This window comes from Ostrinia nubilalis, chromosome 6 (assembly GCF_963855985.1).
Source record: "Ostrinia nubilalis chromosome 6, ilOstNubi1.1, whole genome shotgun sequence".
Classification (NCBI taxonomy): domain Eukaryota; kingdom Metazoa; phylum Arthropoda; class Insecta; order Lepidoptera; family Crambidae; genus Ostrinia; species Ostrinia nubilalis.
This window is the reverse complement of record NC_087093.1, coordinates 11,215,052-11,234,959: the sequence shown is the minus strand read 5'-3', so window position 1 is coordinate 11,234,959 and position 19,908 is coordinate 11,215,052. Positions and strand designations below refer to the sequence as shown.

General features: G+C 36.5%; 1 protein-coding gene across 3 annotated transcripts; it reads left to right on the top strand.

Moving 5' to 3' along the window:
- The first annotated feature begins 4,572 nt into the window (after positions 1 to 4,572).
- Positions 4,573 to 18,330, top strand: LOC135072625 (ATP-binding cassette sub-family G member 1-like). 3 transcript variants are annotated; one of them, XM_063966628.1, is made up of 11 exons: positions 4,573 to 4,852; positions 9,084 to 9,240; positions 10,390 to 10,549; positions 11,293 to 11,438; positions 12,749 to 12,987; positions 13,316 to 13,438; positions 13,883 to 14,022; positions 14,822 to 14,978; positions 15,579 to 15,679; positions 15,913 to 16,105; positions 17,440 to 17,663. In XM_063966628.1, the coding sequence occupies exons 1-11, from the start codon at positions 4,756 to 4,758 to the stop codon at positions 17,568 to 17,570; spliced, it is 1,644 nt and encodes a 547-aa protein (XP_063822698.1). In that variant the 5' UTR covers positions 4,573 to 4,755; the 3' UTR covers positions 17,571 to 17,663. The 3 variants fall into 3 exon arrangements, with proteins under 3 accessions (XP_063822698.1, XP_063822696.1, XP_063822697.1); XM_063966626.1 differs by having other exon boundaries at positions 4,575 to 4,852; positions 15,913 to 16,068; positions 17,440 to 18,330; XM_063966627.1 differs by lacking the exon at positions 4,573 to 4,852 and adding an exon at positions 7,309 to 7,505 and having other exon boundaries at positions 15,913 to 16,068; positions 17,440 to 18,330.
- Positions 18,331 to 19,908: the final 1,578 nt, after the last annotated feature.

Sequence of the window (19,908 nt, the reverse complement as noted above, 5' to 3'; positions counted from 1 at the left end):
GTTGATTTATTTCGAGTTTTTATAGAACAATCCTTTTTCTTCTTAACTATAGCTTCCACTGTACCTTGCGAAAATACCTCAACTACCCTGTGTTATTCCAATCTTACACAGTGTGAATCAAGGAATATTGTGCTCTATAATACCTATTTAGAAAAATCACATTCGCTTCACTTTTCCGCAGCCCTGAGTATAATAAGTGCAACCGTGCATATAACTATAAAATATTATAAATGAATAGGAAATATTAAGCCCAGTAAATACATTAGGCCTAAATAAGTATCTTTTAAAAAAGCACTGAGTACACATATTTCACAAACTAATGCTCAAATAGGTAGGTAGAGCGTAGGTTAAGTTAATACCTAATTATCCTTCTAATGAAAGTTTTACTTATATTTAGGCTAAGATGCCAAAATTCCATCGTATCATGCTCACGAATCGGCTTACAGGCCACTTTTCGTCGTATAAAGTGTTCGTCGTATGGAACCCAGTTCAACAGTGCAATAAACGCAGGCAAAAAAAAATAATTCCTAAAGTTCTCACACTGCATCTTAATTTTTTTTTCCAAGTCAAGACGATAATTTATGTCATGCTTAAAGATCGTTCGTTGCGTTCTCTAATCATGGTCTCCCCTCCAATGAGGCGAAAGTTGCTGACTTTTCATAGTTGAGACACTTTGCTGCCACTGGCCTACAAAATATCACACTGTAGCAAACAGTAAAACGATATCTTGCTACAAATCACTATTTTAAGAGTTACAATGTTTTCAGGTAGGTATTTCTTACGTAGGTAATTTATTTTTTTGATATTGTATTCTTGTGTGTTACTATATTTTTTATATTGATCGTGTAAGTTTTTATTTTTAACAATTGTAATATTCAAATGTATCTACTTTGACTAATGATGGCATGAATGTATTAATACAAACCGAAATACAAAATTCTAAACATTTTAACATAGCGTTTATTTAAATCTGTTATCTTTGGGTTTTTGGTACAGTTTAATAGCGAAACAAGTATTTTCCATTGGTACAAAACCAATAAAAGACTATCTGATCGTGTGCAGATAGTCAGGTCAGGGCAATCAACATTTACTTAAACTCAACAGATGCTGTCAATTGCTTTTGAACTTACATTTTCTTATTTATTTGTAAAAATGTATCATTTTGCTAGATTATTATTCGTACACTAAGTAGGTACTTACACAAAAAAAATTCAATTCAAAACAGTTACACTATTGGAATCTATTTTATTTTATGCTCTACCATCAATGTCTGTCTATGGAAATGCTAAAGAACGACACCGGGGTAGGGCATGAATATCGGAATCTCGGAATCTCGTAATATCGGAATCTCGGAAGACGAGATCCGATATTACAATTCCGATATTGAGCGACCCAAATCCCAATATCGTAATATCGGAATCAGATAAAGGTTTCAATTGAAACTTTAAACAAAGCGTTTAAAAGCGCCATAACCTGCTACAAAGCTCAAAGTACATGATTGGCAAAGACCAATAATTTTCTCATGTCTTTCAACATCACTTTTTGTCCCACTGCAAATAATTACTAACCATAACATGTTCTAAAACAATTTTAGCACTTGCCGTACTTGGTCTTAGCAATGAAAAACGACATCTCAACTCCCTTCCAAACATTAATAAAATTGGACTATGGCCCGTCAGTTCTGCGTACTATGTGCCCTGCCCATTGCCACTTCAGCTTGCTAGTCCATCGGGCTATGTCAGCGACTTTAGTTCGTAAACAGGGCTTCTCATTTCTGATTCGAACTCGTAAAGAAACATTAAGCACAGCCCTCTTCATAGCACGCTGTGCAACTTTAAGAGGCCACGTTTCCGAGCCGTATATTATCACTGGTAACACACATTGTTTGAGGACTTTCGTCTTTAAGCACTGAGGTATTTTGGACGAAAAGATGTTGTGTAGTTTCCCGAACGCGGCCCAGCCGAGTAGGATTTGACGATTTACCGCTTTCTCGAAATTGAATGTACTTAGCTGAATCGTTTATCCGAGGTTGACATATTGTCAACAATCTCGAAAATCAGGCTCCCAACCGAAAATAAGTAGGGCGGAGGAACATGGTCATAAGCTTCGTTTTGTCCATGTCCAAGGCCTACCTGTTGGGAGACTCGATTAGGTCTTCGAGCATTGTGCCGAGGTCTTCCAGCGATTCCGCCCTAGTACGCAAAAGTGACGGCCGATGGGGCAGCAAGGTTCTGGAGTGGAGGCCACGTACCGGAAAGCGCAGCATAAGGCTGCCATTCACAAGGTGGACCGACGACCTCATAAAGGTAGCAGGAAAGCGCTGGAAGCAGGCCGCCACCAACCAGCCATTGTGGAAATTATTGGGGGAGGCCTATGTTCAGCAGTGGACGTCATAGGGTTGAAATGATGACGATGATGACGCCCCGTGGTTTTGTCAGTTGTACATCGATAATCAAAAAGGAACAAATTACAAGCATATTCAAGTTTTATACCACTGTCTAAAATGTTTGTCACATGTGACTTGAATGACTCTCAAATCGTTCGCCAGTATTGGTTTTTTTTTTTTTTTTTTTTTTTTTTTTTTTTTTTTTTTTTTTTTTTTTACACAGCGCCATTTATTATATAGCCATAGACATTTACATTGGTTGAAGGAGTAAAATTTGTTTGATACCTGTTTTACAAAAACACTTAAATTCTTTGCGAGTCCATTTCCATAATTGGCCCATTATCAGTTACCAAAATGCAATGGTTACCCATAACATACAAAATGGTTTTTAATACTTCAATATTATAATTTTAAGAAGTGTTATTTTGTACTAAATTGAATATTTTGATTAAAATCATTATTTTACTGTATACAATCGAGAAATTATATGAATATAACCAAATATTTAAAATTTTTAACACATATACTCAATTCCGATATTAATATCGGAATTCCGATATTGAGATCTAATATCGGAATCCAATATCGGAATTGAAAACCTTCCGATATTACATGCCCTACACCGGGGTCAACAACTTAAAGCTGAAAAGGGGCTTATTCCACTATTCCCCGTTGACAATCCCCGTCAACGGGGATTAGTGAACTTTTTTATTTTTAACGAAATAAATAAACTCCAATTGGCGTTAACGGGGATAAGTGAACAAAAAGTTCACTTGTCTCCGTTGACGGGGATTGTCAACGGGGAATAGTGGAATAAGCCCTGAAAAGTTTTAAAAACTTCCTCCCTTAAGAAAACGCTTTAAAAACTTCCTCCCTTCCAGCACTAAGACCTTACTTGCTCAGTCTCTGATCCTGCCTATCCTCGACTATGGCGATGTATGCTGTACGGACATCTCACAGAACTTTTAAACAAGCTGGACCGCCTCTTGAACAACTGCATCAGATTTATCTTCGGCCTCCGCAAGTTTGACCACATCTCACCTTTTCGCTCGCAGCTTGGTTGGCTTCCCATCAGACAGCGTAGATATCTTCGTTCACTTTGTATGCTTCATTTAATTCTCCTCAATCCTGACTCTCCATCTTATTTAAAAGATAAATTTCAGTACCTACACTCCACTCACAATAGAAATCTTCGCTCTAGTCAGACTCTTCAGCTTGCCACCCCTCATCATAGCACCGGCTTCATGTCCAACTCTTTCCTAGTCTCCGCTGTACGGCTCTGGAACGACCTTCCGGCCAAATTACGCAAACCTTCTTCCAAATTTACTTTCAAAAAGGCTCTGCGCAAACATTTCAAGGAATGACCTTTTTTCGTCATTTTCTCGTTATCTCAGACATGAATGATGTGTACATCTATAATACTATTATGTTTATGTATTTATGTGTATGTCTATTATATTTATTTATATTATGTCATTTATTGTATGTAATCTTATGTAAGTAGGTATATTATTCTAAATGTAAATTTTTTGCACCGCCTTACTCTTTCTGCATGGCCCGTGGTTGACTGGCAGAGAATGCCATCCGGCATTAAGTCCGCCACAGTGCATTGTTTCTATGTGTGCTAAAGTTTTAAATAAATAAATAAAAGTATTGGATTAAAGAGGTTGATCTACGAGTATGCAACAAAACCGCTCTCAGGCGCATTCAAAAGTAGGCAAATACATTGTTACTCGGTAATCAACAATAAACCATTATCTAAATGTTATCAATATATCCACATCAGGTGTAAATGATAATTAGGTTACGAACGCATAATGATTATTTCGATGATATTTTAAAATCCAATGTCAAGTGCGAGGAGTCGCACACAAAAGGTTCCGGACAAAAGCAGTTTAAGCAAGATTCAAAAACTGCACCATGACCAGTAGTTATTTGTTAATAACCTCGTAAATCAAATAAAAAAAACTCTTATTTTCATGTTTTTATAGCAGCAAACGTCTTGTGAAATATCAACCGTTTGTTTACTCATACGGTTCATGACAGACAGAGGGCCACAGCGGAGTTTTTAATAGGAGTCTTGGGTACGGAACCTTAATAAACCAGTAGCCAATCTCAATCGGTAAGCACGTGTTCAAAAATAGTCACTTTTTAAGAATTCCGTATGAACTAAGCCACTAACAGGGCCATATCTCTACCAGTCGGTACTTAAGGTGGGTGAAAGCAGCCCGGCTGCGCAAGCCCAGTCCCAGACGCGTCGTGCACGGGGCCGCTGCGCGCGCGCCGTCTCCACTCAATTTTCCAATTCCGCGCGTTATGTTAAACGTTATCTTCCGTTCTCATTAGAAGTGATCTGTTTTTGTTGACACATGGACATGGAAGCAGCCAAAGACGACTTGAGTTTCGAAGATGGGAAGCTGGTGGTGTTCACCGATATTGTTTGCAGAGTCCCACAAGCCTCTATGGGTAAGTCTCATGAGAATATCTTGAAATAGTTGCAGTAACATGCAGAAAGAGAGTTGGATTCATTTTCTAAAGGATGTGTTTTGTAAGATATTTTTCCATAACTTGCACATGGTTTCTGATTGTCACTTTGTTAATCCTTTTCATAATTTTGTAATCACTTTGTGATACTGTGCTTAGACCGATATGAAAGATATTTATGGAGTAAAGTGATTACATTAACCAATAATTCATTTCATTGTTCAAAACAATCATAATAAGAGAGACGTACTCGACGAGAAATGTAGAAGAATTATAAAAATGATATGAAGGAATAAATAAAAGGAAGTCTTATCTAAGTTTCATTGTATTCTTAAATTAAAAACAAAGGAATGATAATATGTCCTATATGTTATACATTTATATTAATTTTAACATCCGAGATATCACGACGTATTGAAGAGCACAAGTAAATAAACAGATTTTAGGCTCTAGAAAAGGTTAAACCAATACCCATTATCCAATTGCCCCAGTTCCGCCATAATTCAATGCATTTATTGCAGCACATTCATATGAGTAACTGCATCTGTCGCCAAATAAGTGGGCAAGCTTATCATATTGCCTGCCCTTTGGCCTATACACTAGTCAATATATCCGTATAAAGTGCAATATCACAGCTGTTTATTATGCCTTGCACCGTTTATTATCAGACGAAAGTATTCTTCTAATGACTTACATTGCATTAAGCCGTGGCAAAATATTAGAATAGGGCCCAATCTACCCGTGGATGTCGTAAAAGGCAAGTAATGGACAAATAATGCGAACATCAGGACTCCTCAACCAGCAAGAAGTGTTGGCCAAACCCTCCATTTTCCTCGGGTAAACTAGGGAGAAGGGCCTATAGGCCAAATCCTCCATTTATCTGTGGTAAATTAGCAAGGGGATGTATGTGCTACTGCGGTAGAGACTAAATCTAAAGACCTAACTAATAATGATGATGATGATCACTGACATTGAATTTCAGTGGGTTGCGTACTGTACAACTCCAGTATTTTGTGATAGAATCGAATATTATTGTGATGACCGCGCGTATTTATAACTAGAATTTTATTAAGTATTAGCAGAATGCACAATATAGCATCACATCATCATTTCCACTGTACCTTATGTAGTTGTAATAGATGTTAATATTTTGTAACAGAAATATTTAGTTTGATCTGTTATAGAACTATAGCAAGCTAAGTAGATACTTTCTATCTTATCCATATCTACCATATTGTGTACGTTCTGTGGCTCTACATGCTCTACTTAGTTAAGAACTAAGTAATTTTTGTGATATTTATGCAAACATTGATCAGATAACTGATGTTGATAAAGTTACTTTATCGATCGAATATAATGTCATGTAATTATAGTCAACCAGTTTTATTGTGTAATAACTCGTGTTATAAATAATGCATTAAACTGTTGTAACAAGTTATAGTTATCAATAGTCAATAGTCTTATTCAGTATAATAATATTTGTTTATTCGTAATGCCATATAATATGCCACATAAGGCGAACTTATTGTCAGAAGGAATTCTCTGCCAGTTAACGTTACGAATACGTTCGTACGTAGGTATTATAATTAACAAGAGTAGAAGTGGTCCACCATACAAACAATTATCAAACAGTAAGTCATAAATAAGTTTAATTAAATTACTTACGTAAACAATTTACAGAATAACAATGATACATCATTATCTCCACCTATTTACCGATGTTTGTCAATCAATAAGCCAGTAAATGTGTTGCCAATGCCAAGGCAGTGTTTCTTTATTCATTTAAATCATAAAACGTGTGGTTGACTGTGCCCAAAAATACTACAAAACGGATAAACATAATTATGTCACTATTAAAACTTTATAATCAACTTAAAATCCACATTTAAAACCTTTTTTTTCTTGCTCTGCATGACCCAAAGGTTGATTAGCGGAGAATGTTCTTAGCATTACGTTTACTATTTGTACACTTTTTTGTATAATTAAATTTTTCAATTATCTACACTAATATTATAAAGAGGAAAACTTTGTTTGTTTGGTTGGTTGTAATGAATAGGCTCAAAAACTACTAGACCGTTTTTAAAAATTATTTCACTATTCGAAAGCTACATTATCCACAAGTAACATAGGCTAAATTTTATTTTGGAAAAAATAGGGTTCCGTAAAATATGTAGATAATGTAGTCCACGCGCGCGAAGCCGCGGGCGGAAAGCTAGTAAACAATAAAGAAACATGACTAAATGTAAACGCACACATTTCACTGTCGATTTGTTACCGTACAATGATCTATCGGTCCATCATTTAAAACACATTAAGCCTACCGTTGCAATTAAATACGTATAACAAAAAACTATGTAGTATCTTAATAAGAGGTTACTCATCATTTACATACAGATAAGTACTGCAACAGTGAATGGTGAGCGGGACATCGTTCCCCGACACTGCGCAGTCAAGTCGACGCGTGCGCACGATTCGGCCACACCGCGCAAATAGTGACTACTTAATATAGTTTATTACTCACGAAGTGTTCCCGCCAAATTGTTATCAATGGAAATTGAAATAGGAAATGTGCAAAACAGACTAACCGACCCCACAACTTTTTTGGACATATCCTGTGGGATTTCCAAGCGCACTGGTAATAAAAACTTACAGATTTAATTAACATTAAACTTGGACATCAAAACAGACCTTGTAATCATCATCAACCAAAATTAATAACGTCACTTAACACAATCTGAGAACACATTAATTATGTGGTTAGAATTAGTCAAAGTTATAAAATTGTGATGTTATTAACGTCCGGTCTCTACATTTATCATTGAAATGCTTATCTCTTTTGGGATGGCCGCTTTTTCAACACTTCAAACGTTATTATGGTCATTGTAATTTGTATGATAATATGATCTTGGCTAAATATCGAAAAGATTTACAAAGGGTACAAATAAAAAACCTATTTATTGTATGTGTGTTGTTTTAAATAATGGTCACGTATCACGACCCTCGCAATACTGGTATGTACTCGTATTTAAAATTGTAAATGACCGACCACCAATATAAACATACAAAACCGGAATTTCTCAGTAAACAAAGCCCTCCAGTTTACTTGAGCAAATTCATGCAAGCTGACCGAAACTTTGAGAAAACAGTACCTACTTATATTTTAACCGTGTAAATATCGTTATGCGCAGTTTCATCATCATCATCATCTCAGCCATAGGACGTCCACTGCTGAACATAGACATAGACCTCCCCCAATGCTTTCCATGTTGCCCGGTTGGTAGCGGCCTGCGTCCAGCACCTTCCTGCTACCTTTATGATGTCGTCGGTCGTGATGAGCAGTTTAGAAAATTAATAATAGGAACAAAAAAATGACCCGTGAAAAATATTTAAATTGTACTTACATCCAGTTTTCCTTAATAATTTATTAATTTCTTTCATCAATTCTTTATATCTTTTGTATTGATAACATTTACTTATATCAAAAGCAATATTTATTGAGTTTATAACAATATTATTATATCAGTATTAGAATAGTTTTTTTTATCTTGGCTGATAAGACACACTGAGAGGTCGGGTTCAAGGAGGATCGTGTTGGTGGTCAAATAGATATTAAAAAATTTAGTAACACATAAAAATAGGGATACTGATTTAGGTATAAATATTATCACTTTTTAACATTGTAGTTTCCAAACTTTATAACCAAAACTTGGACCAAACATTATCAAATTATCTAGACTAAATCGTCACAGCTACATTAGGGAAGTACCTAATTATAATAAAATAACCATCAAAATGTTTAACTAAAAAAAACACTTGTTGGTTAAGTACGTTACGAGTTCTAGTTCAATAATAATGACGTAGGTATTTCATATTTCTGCATTTTTTTTTATTTAGAAGTAATATTCTTTTCGTAAACAAAATTTAGGTTATAAACCATTGTACCTTGTACCTTTTTCATGCAATAAATAAGAAGCTGACAAAGGTATTTCTTTATGTTTTAGCACCAGCCGATATACGAATATTGTACTGAAGTTTGGCAAACTATATTTGGAACGTGTAATGTGCCCTGAAAAAGGCCTTTATATCTTTATTGCATTCCATGTTATTCCAATAATAATAATAATCATCATCATAATAGTTAGTACATAAAAAGAATATGAGTTTGAATTTGATAATGTAAGTAATGATATCTTTACATGTGCCTTGTCCCCAGGTATATCGTGGAAGTGGAAAAAGCGGGAATCATGCAAGAACGAGTACATTATATTGAACGAAGCCTGTGGGGCCATCAGGCCGGGGCGCCTCACGTACATCCTGGGCCCGTCGGGCGCCGGCAAGACCACGCTCATGAAAATACTGGCGGGACGAAAGTAAGTTGACAATTTTCTACCTTCTAAAATCTTCAAACACCATCATCATCATCATCGGGTCAGTATCCAGTGCAGGAGGACGTAGGTACCTCTAATTTAATAGACGCATAAGAGAGGCTTTGGTCCACACTCACTCCTACACTTTGAAATCAAATACAGTCAGGTTTTTATTTAATTTTGGACAAGATTTGGCAACAACGTGAACGTTAAGCAAGAAATTAAAGCGGCTTTTACCCGTGGTCCCCCCGTGAATTAAAGATGGTAGCAAATTTACATGCCTCCTTGTATTTTGGACCCTATCGTCAACCTTCATTAGGAATTGTCTATATTTAGTTGACTTATATGTAGCATCCATGCGATGTATGCGCAGTTCTTTAAGCTCAAGGTGATCGCCCTGACCTTAATATACCTGGATAATATAAATCAAAGGCTTAAGTTACGTTTAAACTAAAGTTATGCGTTTATTCGCGATGCAAGCAAAACCTCTTGCATCAATACTAATGTACTTGACTGCTTTTAATAGATGACAACTATTTTTAAACCTTTCTTGAGGAATTCCCTTGTGTAAACAAACTACACTTAAATTAATTTATCTTAACGATACTAATCTAGGAGCTTAATTTTAGTAAGCTCTTATTACACAGCTCTGTTGGAAAAGCCCATAACTTAGGTCAAGCTTAGGTCACTGTAAGCTACATAGAAATTAAACGAGTTATGTTTGAAGGATTTGTGTAAAGAATATTTTTCTTATTAGACATGTCAAGCTCAAATACATTTGTTTTACACCTCTTGCTGACACAATGTGAATGGTTAGCAAATCTCGCACATCGTTGATACAAACGCATCTTTATGAGGATGTAATTAATACCGACCCTTCAATAACATGCATAAAACATCAAGTAAACTTTGTGTCATACTACGATAGATTAGTTGTCTTTTATTGTTTCTTTATTATTTTAAAGAAACAAGAAAAGAACCTTCAGAAAGCTTCGTTCGAAAATCAGCCATTCTTAAATATTCACCTTTGTTAATGTATTTTTTAAAGGCACACAACGAGATTTGCATCTCGTATAATTTATTAGAAGAAGTTTATTAACTTTTTCGTCATCTTTGAAACAATAATCTACAAAATATCTAAACTTCTTCCAGGAAGGTGGGAGTCAAAGGTGCCATGTACGGTGCTGGGCGGAACGCAGTGATGGTCAGCCAACACGCCACCCTCATAGACACTTTGACGGCCGGGGAAACGCTGCATTTCGCTGCTAGGCTCAAACTACCCAACGTCAAACCCTGGGATCGGACTCAACTGGTAAGCTAGATAAATGAACGACATTAAGAAATGTCCTTAGAAACAAATTAAGTTTGTATCACAGAAAAAAGCTCGATACTCGACTCTATCTTTAGCGTAGATTCAGAAACAGATACCTAGGATTGGTTGAACTTCATAGGCAAATCGGTTTAAGCGTTGCTTTAAGAGACCCTAAATACAACCTATCGCTTGCTTTACAGAGGATAAGTGAAAATATAAATTAAAGTCTTAAAAGATCAGTGGTAACAGTCGCTCAGCGACCAACGTTGATGGGTTCGGGTCTTAGGTGGACGATTTTTACATTGTGACTAATTGTGTACCAAATGAGTATTTTTAGTAACGACTTTCTTAGTAGCATATATACAAATAATTAAAACTTATTTTGTCAACAACTTCTACGATAATAATGCTACTAAGCCAATGTATTTACTTGACGTTTTCCTTCCTTTGTTAAACAAACACTTGTACCTACTTCTATAAACAAGACCCTTATTATTGACTTGTGTTTAGTGTCTTCGTTTCCTGTAATATACAACTACATTATATTTTCAACATACACAATTACTGAGGTTAAAACCAAAAACAACTTGAAAGGCGATAATGCAGAATACATTTAAACGTAAAGCGCAAAATTATATGACCCTATGTCTAAACCATTATCATTGACACAATGCATCATTTGCACTCCACCAATCATGTTCTGCCTTAACAATAGGTTGTTTTACATAGCCTTATGTCTGCAGATCGCGAATATATCGAAACAGCTGGGAATCCTTGACATCCACACGACCAGGGCAGGCCACCTGTCTGGTGGGGAGCGGAAGAGGCTGACCATCGCCTGCGAACTACTCGTGGACCCGACGGTCATGCTGCTAGACGAACCCACTAGGTAAAGGAAAAATCATAAACTTTGTCATGATAATAATATAACACTCGAACTTTACATTTCAAATAGCCTACAAACCTACAATGGTTATGGTTCCTACCATAAAATGTTTCGATTCACTCACAAATTGGCTATTTTTTTAAACATAGAGGTACTTAATTTATTTCAGTTTTGTTGTTCCTTATAATATGCTCAGATATTTTCGGTAAAAATCTGGGGGCACGGCAGTGCCCCCACCAAGTCGAGCAAAAAAGCGGCACGGCCGTACCATCCTTTTCTCGAAGCAATTCAGGCCATTTTCGACCGCCTGTAACTTCGTTGTGGATAAAACTAGAAGGCTGAATTTTCATTAGCTATGCAGGCATTGTAAAGACACGGTATATTTAAAATTTCATTCAATTTGAACCAGTAGTTTAAGAATTATAACGGGTCAAAGTTACTTAATTTTGTCACTCACTGACTGACTCACTGACTCACCGATCATCAAAACTCTAAGGCACTTCTAGCAGACCTAGAAGCTTCAAATTTGGAATATAAGTAGTGTTTGGTGTATGAATCATGGAAAAACTAAAATATTTGGGGGCACTGTAGTGCAACCGCCAAGTCGAGTAAAATTTTTCAATTTCGGTCCAGTTTTCTAGATACATAACTGCTGTCTACAAAATACAAAAAGAAATGATATTTGGGGGCACGGTAGTGCAACCGCCAAGTCGAGTAAAATTTTTCAATTTCGGTCCAGTTTTCTAGATACATAACTGCTGTCTACAAAATACAAAAAGAAATGAGATCCCATCAAAAACAATACTTGTCAAAAAAACCAAGTCTCGCAACTCAGTTGTTCTACGGTAAAAAGTTGTGAGATCCATGTAATACCAAGTCCAGGCCAGGAAATCTTTAACGTTTTACATAAATATATTGACTTGGCCGTCGCATGAAAACACGTGTAAATTAAATTATTTAGTGCGATGGCCAAGTCAATAATTTATGTAAAACGTTAAAGATTTCCTGGCCTGGACTTGGTATTACATGGATCTCACAACTTTTTACCGTAGAACAACTGAGTTGCGAGACTTGGTTTTTTTGACAAGTATTGTTTTTGATGGGATTAAATTGTCATTGAATACTTAAATTAATGCTTTTCGAAATTACCTACTTAAAATGTTCAAACGTAAATATGTTGTAAAGGTCGTTTTAAATTGAAACGGGTCTGACGCAGAATGCGGACTTCGCGCAAAAACCCTCGAGACACCCAATTTTTAACTCTTGACATTCAAAGTGTTAATCACAAAGCGACTAAACTCCAACCTTTACAGTGGGCTAGACTCAGTATCGTCCATGTCGGTGGCGCGTGCGCTGCTGACGGTGGCTCGCAGCGGGCGCACAGTGGCGTGCGTGATCCACCAGCCGTCCTCGCAGCTGTTCAACTGCGCCGATGACGTCATCCTGCTCTCCGGCGGCAGGACTCTGTACTCGGGGGCGCTGGCTGACATCCCTGATGCGCTGTCGAAAGCAGGGTTCCAGTGCCCACAGTATTACAATATGGCTGATTACAGTAAGACGTTCAAATACTTAAACTGTACTTTATTACACAGAATACCATACGCATTTCCTACTTACCTACTATTCGTAGGCTACCTACATGACATTATTGAAAAAAAAACACACCAAAATTGAGAACCCTCCCTTTTCATTAAATAAGAAAGAAAATTGTGATAATGGTCTAACATCGAACCTGAAAACATAAAACAGCACAGACTTTATCGCTAGGAAGCGATTTCTTCCAGACATAATATGTGATAAATAGGGAAAGTAGAAGTTATATATCAACTCGCATATCCAATCAATAGCTAGTTATTTAATGCTCTTGCAAATATTTTCAGTGTTAGAAATAGCAACCGAGGAGCACTCTGGCAACCTCGCCCTTTTGGAAGCGGAAGCGAAGAGTTACGCTCACGAGATGAGGAGGATAGCCAAGAGCGACGTCCACGAGGAAAACCTAAAAGGTAACCAAAACAGTTGATGCATCTTTGTAGAGTCAAAGTAAAGTCAAAGTCAAACGTGCCTGGAATTATTGTTCGTAAATGTTTGTATTCCGATTGTTTACAATAACACAATGAGTTTGCAGAACGTCATTTTGATGAAATCACTGTCGATGCGACTCGAATTTAAGTTATACTTAAGTACGTAAGACACGGGCTTTTTATGTTAATTATCCCTAAATAACCAAGGAGTAAGAACTAAGGTTGAGATTACACTAGTACTGTAAACAATATGAACTAATAACACTAACAAACCACTTCCATATTCCCAGTCATGTCTTCTATAAATTATAGAAATCACAGTAGCATACTAGTATTATAATAACTGTGGTAGCACATTGAGTAACACCATAATTATCATAGCACGTCTACTTTATCTAAGGGTAATTTATGAATTGTGTATTCCAGGTGTTGTTGTGGAAACTGAGGCTCTATTAAATACGCGACAGCCCCCGACGGAAGGCTACCTGGCGAATGTGCCCCAACAGCTGGGGGCTCTGCTGTGGCGCTGCTGGATTGGGGCCATGAGGGATGTTCACCTGACACAGGTACTTAACAACAGATAATAACGGCTCAGTGGTCATACAACCCGTGAAGACCCCGTGGTAGATCACCAATGAGATGGACGGACCAGATCAAGGCCGCAACTAAGTATTCGGTTAACGAAAGTGCCCGGAAAGCTGCAGTCCGCGAGGAATGGCGCCGTATTGCGTGGAACATCACTCATCGTGATTCACAATGATGACCACGACCACTCTGACAAGAGTGCACCGACTGAGAAGAAGAAGATCAAACAACACTGTCCCTTATTGTCCCGAAGCAATGGTTAAAGTTATGCTGGGACGTCTATCAGCGCTCGTTCATTCAGCCAAAATACGTTCACTGCTGGACAAAGGCCTCCCCCAAGAATTTTTACTACGACCGATCCTGCGCTGCCCGTCATACACCTGAGCCTCTAGCGACCCCTGCTAGATAGAAGATCCACTGAGTGGTAGACCAGCCTTCAGTACGTCTAATCTTCGTCTCATGGTGACGATGGAATGAGACACTACCCTAACGGCCATCAGTTTCACAGCAGTAAAAGCGCTTTATAAACTGTAAAACTTTGTTTTTCTTAATATCAAAAGATTCAAGAGTAGAATATACAGAATACTCAACAGTACTCTCTTTAAATTGTTGCAGATCCCATCCATCCCACCAACAGGTACCCACTGAAAACCAGTGTACATGATACTGAGTGGGTGACCTTTTTTGGCAATTTTGTTTCATAGTTTTATGTGTAGGTACCTATGTCTTTTTTTGCATGACTTTGTTGCCAAAATAAAATTATTTTCTTTCTTTCTTTAGATCCGTCTAGCAGCACACTTGCTGGTAGCTCTGCTACTGGGCGCGCTCTACAACGGCGCGGGCGCAGACGCCGGCCGCGTCATATCCAACACCGGCTGCCTCTTCTTCTTTCTGCTCTTTATATTCTTCTCGAACGCCATGCCTCCCATACATACATGTAAGTTTCAGTATTTCTAACTGGCTAATTTTAATTTATTCATTCCACCAATAGCAATAATACAATAAGTATGGAAACACGAAATAGTATTTTTGCGTAGCTACTAGTATTTACAGGTATTCTCATTTAGTTATACAATGTAAAGTCAAGTCTTTAGCAAAGAAGTTTCCATGACCTATGACTTACTGGGGAGATATCAGGTTTCCTAAAACTAATAACTATTACCCAGATTTAATTCTAATCTAGTCAGTTATCCAAACTTCAACAAAAACAAAACAAATAATAATGTTTGTGCTATGAATATTTTGAAATATCACACCTGTAGCGCGTAGTTAACTCGCCGTAGACCGTAGACACCGACTACGACCACACTACGACTACTGCGAAAATGACTACGACTCGTAGATTTATTGTCTAGCTTAGTTAAAAATATTAATTTTAAGTTAATGTTAATTACGTCTCTGATAAAATAAGTTATATAAATTAAGCATAGAAGCCCTTTATAAATATTTTTTAGTTGCATAAACTATTGTTACAATGCCTCAATGATTATCGTAATCTACCTATTGCTGTGATATCTTATTTGTTATCTGTTTTCAGTTCCTGTGGAAGCCTCAGTGGTACTACAAGAGCACTTGAATAAGTGGTACTCGCTGCCCGCGTACTGCGCCTCGAAGATTCTCGTGGACCTACCGATTCAAGTAACTATGTATTTCTATGATTTATCAATCGAAACATTTTACTACTCTCGGTGGGACCCGCGACCTTTATCTTGTCGGGTGACTACTCCTCACTGATATTATTACGAGATTGTATGCTCCATAAATATTTAGTCTATTTTTCCTCAGATGTCCTGAACAAAAAACGATTTGAGTAGATTGGGTAGGGCTAGTAAAAACCCACCATAACGCCTACCATTCAATTTTGTCCCCAGTTGCTATGTGCCACAGTGTTCATGTTCCCGGCGTGGTACCTGACGTCGCAGCCGCTGGACGCCCACCGCATGGGGCTGGCGTGGCTGCTGTGCGCGCTGCTTACGATCCTCGCGCAGACCTTCGGCCTGGTGGTGGGCGCGGCGTGTGACGTCAAGGTACACTTTACTCATCATTATCATCAGAGGGCTGAGTGTGAGTTAACACATCAAACGTCGTAATTAGTGAGTGATATCCTGTTCCACTCTGCTTTAATTACATTAATAACTTACGTACCTATTTATTTTAAGCCTTGACCTGTGAATTTGCCTACTGATCATCCTAAGCAACAAAATGATAGACTATTTTCATAGCTGGGCACCGTTAATCAAATAGTTAACTTCGTTAATCGTTAAACCGTTACTAAAAAAATTAACTTCGTTAAACGTTAAAACGTTACATTTCGGAAGATTTAACGCAAGTTAACGTTAATCGTTAATCCGTTAACACGTGATAATAAAACGAAAAAAATAATTGTATGCAAGGTTCAAATAATTTCGAAAGCTTGTATCGCGCATGGAATTTATTCCTCTTTTATGTTTGCGCTACAAGCTTTCGAAATTATTTGAACCTTGCATGAGTACAATTATTTTTTTCGTTTTAGTACAACTGCCTTTCAGAATAATAAAAACTTGTTTTTAAATTATAATTGTATCACAACTCAATCTCAGAGCCTTGGTACAATTACTATACAATTTAGCACCAAAGTGCTCGAAAAGGCAAATCCAACAAACCCAAACTCGATAAGTTTCCACCGTTTCGTTTCGGAATTCCTTTGGCCACCTCCTGACTCCATCATCTGGACCCTGGACATCATCTAGTACTAAAGTGCTCGAAAACACAAATCCAACGAACCCAAATTCGATGCGATTCCGCCGTTTCATTTAGGAGTTTCTATGACCACCTCCTGACTCCATCATCAGACCAGCTCAATGGTACCATAACATTGCATTGTCATCGTACTTACATGAGTATACCAAATTTCAGCTCAATCGGTTGAGGAGAACTGGTCTTAAATGCAGTTGTAAATAAACAAAAAAAAATGCATTTTTTATAATCGTTGCGTTAGTGATCTGGTTACAAAAACTGTTGTTTTGGGTTCTAGAAGTTCTGTAAGCCCGAACGTACTTGTCAGAATGCGTTTTTCAGCGTGCCTGCTGTATCTTTTTGGTAAATAGCAGGTACTGGATTAACGATTAACGGACTTAGGATAATTAAACGGAAGTTAACGAGTCCGTTAACATTTTTTAAAGTTAACTTAAAAGTTAATCCGTTAATAGAAATGTTAACTTCGTTAATTAACGATTAACGGATTAACGAGTTAATGCCCAGCTATGACTATTTTAGCTTTATAGTATAGCTTTACCTATACCTTTTAATGCTCGCATAACAGAGACCGTTAGTAGAGACTGATATAAAATATTTTCTGTGCAAAGATACTACGAGAACCGACATTTACTTGTTTTATCAAATCATTTTTATCATTCCAGCTCGGCCTATTCGTGATTCCCGCTGCAAACATCCCAATGTTGATGTTCTCCGAGTTCTTCATACCTTACCGGGAGATACCAGTCTACCTCCGGCCGTTTGCTGCCATTTCCTACTTCAGATACGCATTTGACGCCTTCCTAGAGACAGTCTACGGGTTCGACAGGGGTCGTCTGCCGTGCCACGACGAGATATTCTGCCTGTTCGCAGACCCCACGAAATACCTAAAGCATTTAGGCCTTACCAGAAACCTGTACAGTGACTTCTCAGCCTTAGTGATATGGATTGTGATACTCCAAATATCTCTGATCTGCATCCTAAAGTACAGAGTGCATAGAGCGTGCAGATGATGTTAACAAACGCTCTATAGGATCTGATTATAAATAAAATAGTAGCTACACCGTCGAGTGGACGACTTTTATCTATGACAGGTTAGATTGTAAATAAAATTTCGGCGTGTAAATCTACTTATAATATTATAAGTTTTACACCATATACCTCCACTAACATGTTATAATCTATCTGGTCCTAGGTTTATAAGTCGTGTAAATAATTATACATTATTGTACCTATGATAAAAAGAAGCTAAAACATGACATAGGTAATCATGACATATTAAAGTACTTATCAAAATAACTAAATAAGTTGATTAAAGGGAAAGAGTAACATTCTCAAAAACTCTCTAATTAGGTACTAAATTAATATTCAAAATAAAAAACAATATTACAACAATTAGTATTTTATTGACCAGCTTCACATTCCATAGAGTGCTACACGAATATACATTATTATTATTATAATAACTTTCAAAATGTACATAATGATAGCAATAATTATACAACATCGAATTACAATTTGTGCATAATACAGCAAATAAATATGCAACTATATTACATAGGCGTTTCATTTACGACATAAGTAACAGCAAAAGATATGTATAGACATGATCATTCGTTATGAATATTTAATGCTAAACACCGACTAATTAACATTATATTCGCAAAAGTTAAAAAAAACTCGACAAATAATTTTGTTTAAAAATCTCATTAGTGAGCCTAATGTGACATATTATTTAATTTTGCAAGAACAGGACCATATTAATCTTAAACTTTTCAAGTTAGATTTCGACTCTATGATAGTGAGAAATTAGGGTTTTCCATGCCTTAATATTATGTTTTATGTAGGTATATTGATCATAGAAAACGTCAAAAACTGTCTTATATTATCATCATCAGTCATAATTTAAAAACGACGTTAATCCGCAATTTGCAAGCATCCATTACATATTTTTCAGCACTTTAAATCAATTCATGTAAATTACGTAATATAAAGCCTAAAAAGCCTATCATATGAGGATACAAGAAATAACAAAATAGAAGCAATTCGCATTAGAATTCACTAATTTGTCATTCGTACAAAAATATACTCTGGCGATCTCAGTCATAGCCTTATCATTCTAACCATCGAAGTAATAAATAGATATAGACGTACTGGTAGGAACTACGACGTTAAAAGTTCATACGTGCCAAAAATATTGGTCAAAACTGAATAAATAATTATATTTCATTTCATTTCTAATAAAGATATTACGATAAGGGTATGTTTCTTTCGATATAGTGGTTAGGCAAAGCAATGTTTACTGTTTTCTTTCTGAGTCAAGCACTCAGAAGCTCAGATCATTTCAAGGGAAAACTTTTTCAAATATTCGTTTTTTAATTCCAGAAAATCTTCTACATCTATTATTATTTCCATGTCACTTACTAATCTTTGCCAACGCAAACAAAATTATCGAGTAGGTGCAACAAAGGGTGTCGTCTATTTGTTCATAAATTCATTTTTCAAATTATTAAATCCAACGTCAGTAATAGGCCTCCGATCGTATGTTATAGGTACCTAGACACTAAGGTTCACATCAAATACCTTTCAGCAATGCATGGGGCAAACAAAATTATTTTTATTTTACCTAGTTTATTATAAGCAGTAAATAGTAAAGCACAATATCGTCTGTATCCCATCAAATAAGCTCTGAGATAAATTCAATAATTGACTGTACATTGATTTAATTCCACTCCATATTTTGACCTATCAATTAATTACACAAATTATTTTAGGTTTGTTTGCTATAAGCAACATCGAAACTTCTATCAAATACTGGTAGGTATTGACTAGACAGCAAAAAAGCAATCGTTGAAAATACACATCTATATGTTTAATAATTATAACACATTAACATAATTATACAGTTCTCTATGTTATATTACAACAGCTACAAAGGCGCTGCATAATATTTACGACGTGTAACTGACGACTATGCTCTGTTATACATATTTAACAAAAAAAACTTTGCAGGCACTTAAAAATTAAAAATGGTTTTATTTTTTGTCTAAACATAATTAAATGATATTATAGATAAGTTTTACGTTTACGGACATTGGTGATAGTACATATAATATACTATGTATTATTACATA

What these genes read in the sequence shown, in the direction of transcription:
- LOC135072625 (XM_063966626.1), top strand. Translation starts at nt 4,756, where the DNA reads ATGGACATGGAAGCAGCCAAAGACGACTTGAGTTTCGAAGATGGGAAG. An exon ending in CATGCCTCCCATACATACAT is followed by an intron (nt 14,979 to 15,578) that starts GTAAGTTTCAGT and finishes ATCTGTTTTCAG; the next exon opens with TTCCTGTGGAAGCCTCAGTG. An exon ending in TCGTGGACCTACCGATTCAA is followed by an intron (nt 15,680 to 15,912) that starts GTAACTATGTAT and finishes TTTTGTCCCCAG; the next exon opens with TTGCTATGTGCCACAGTGTT.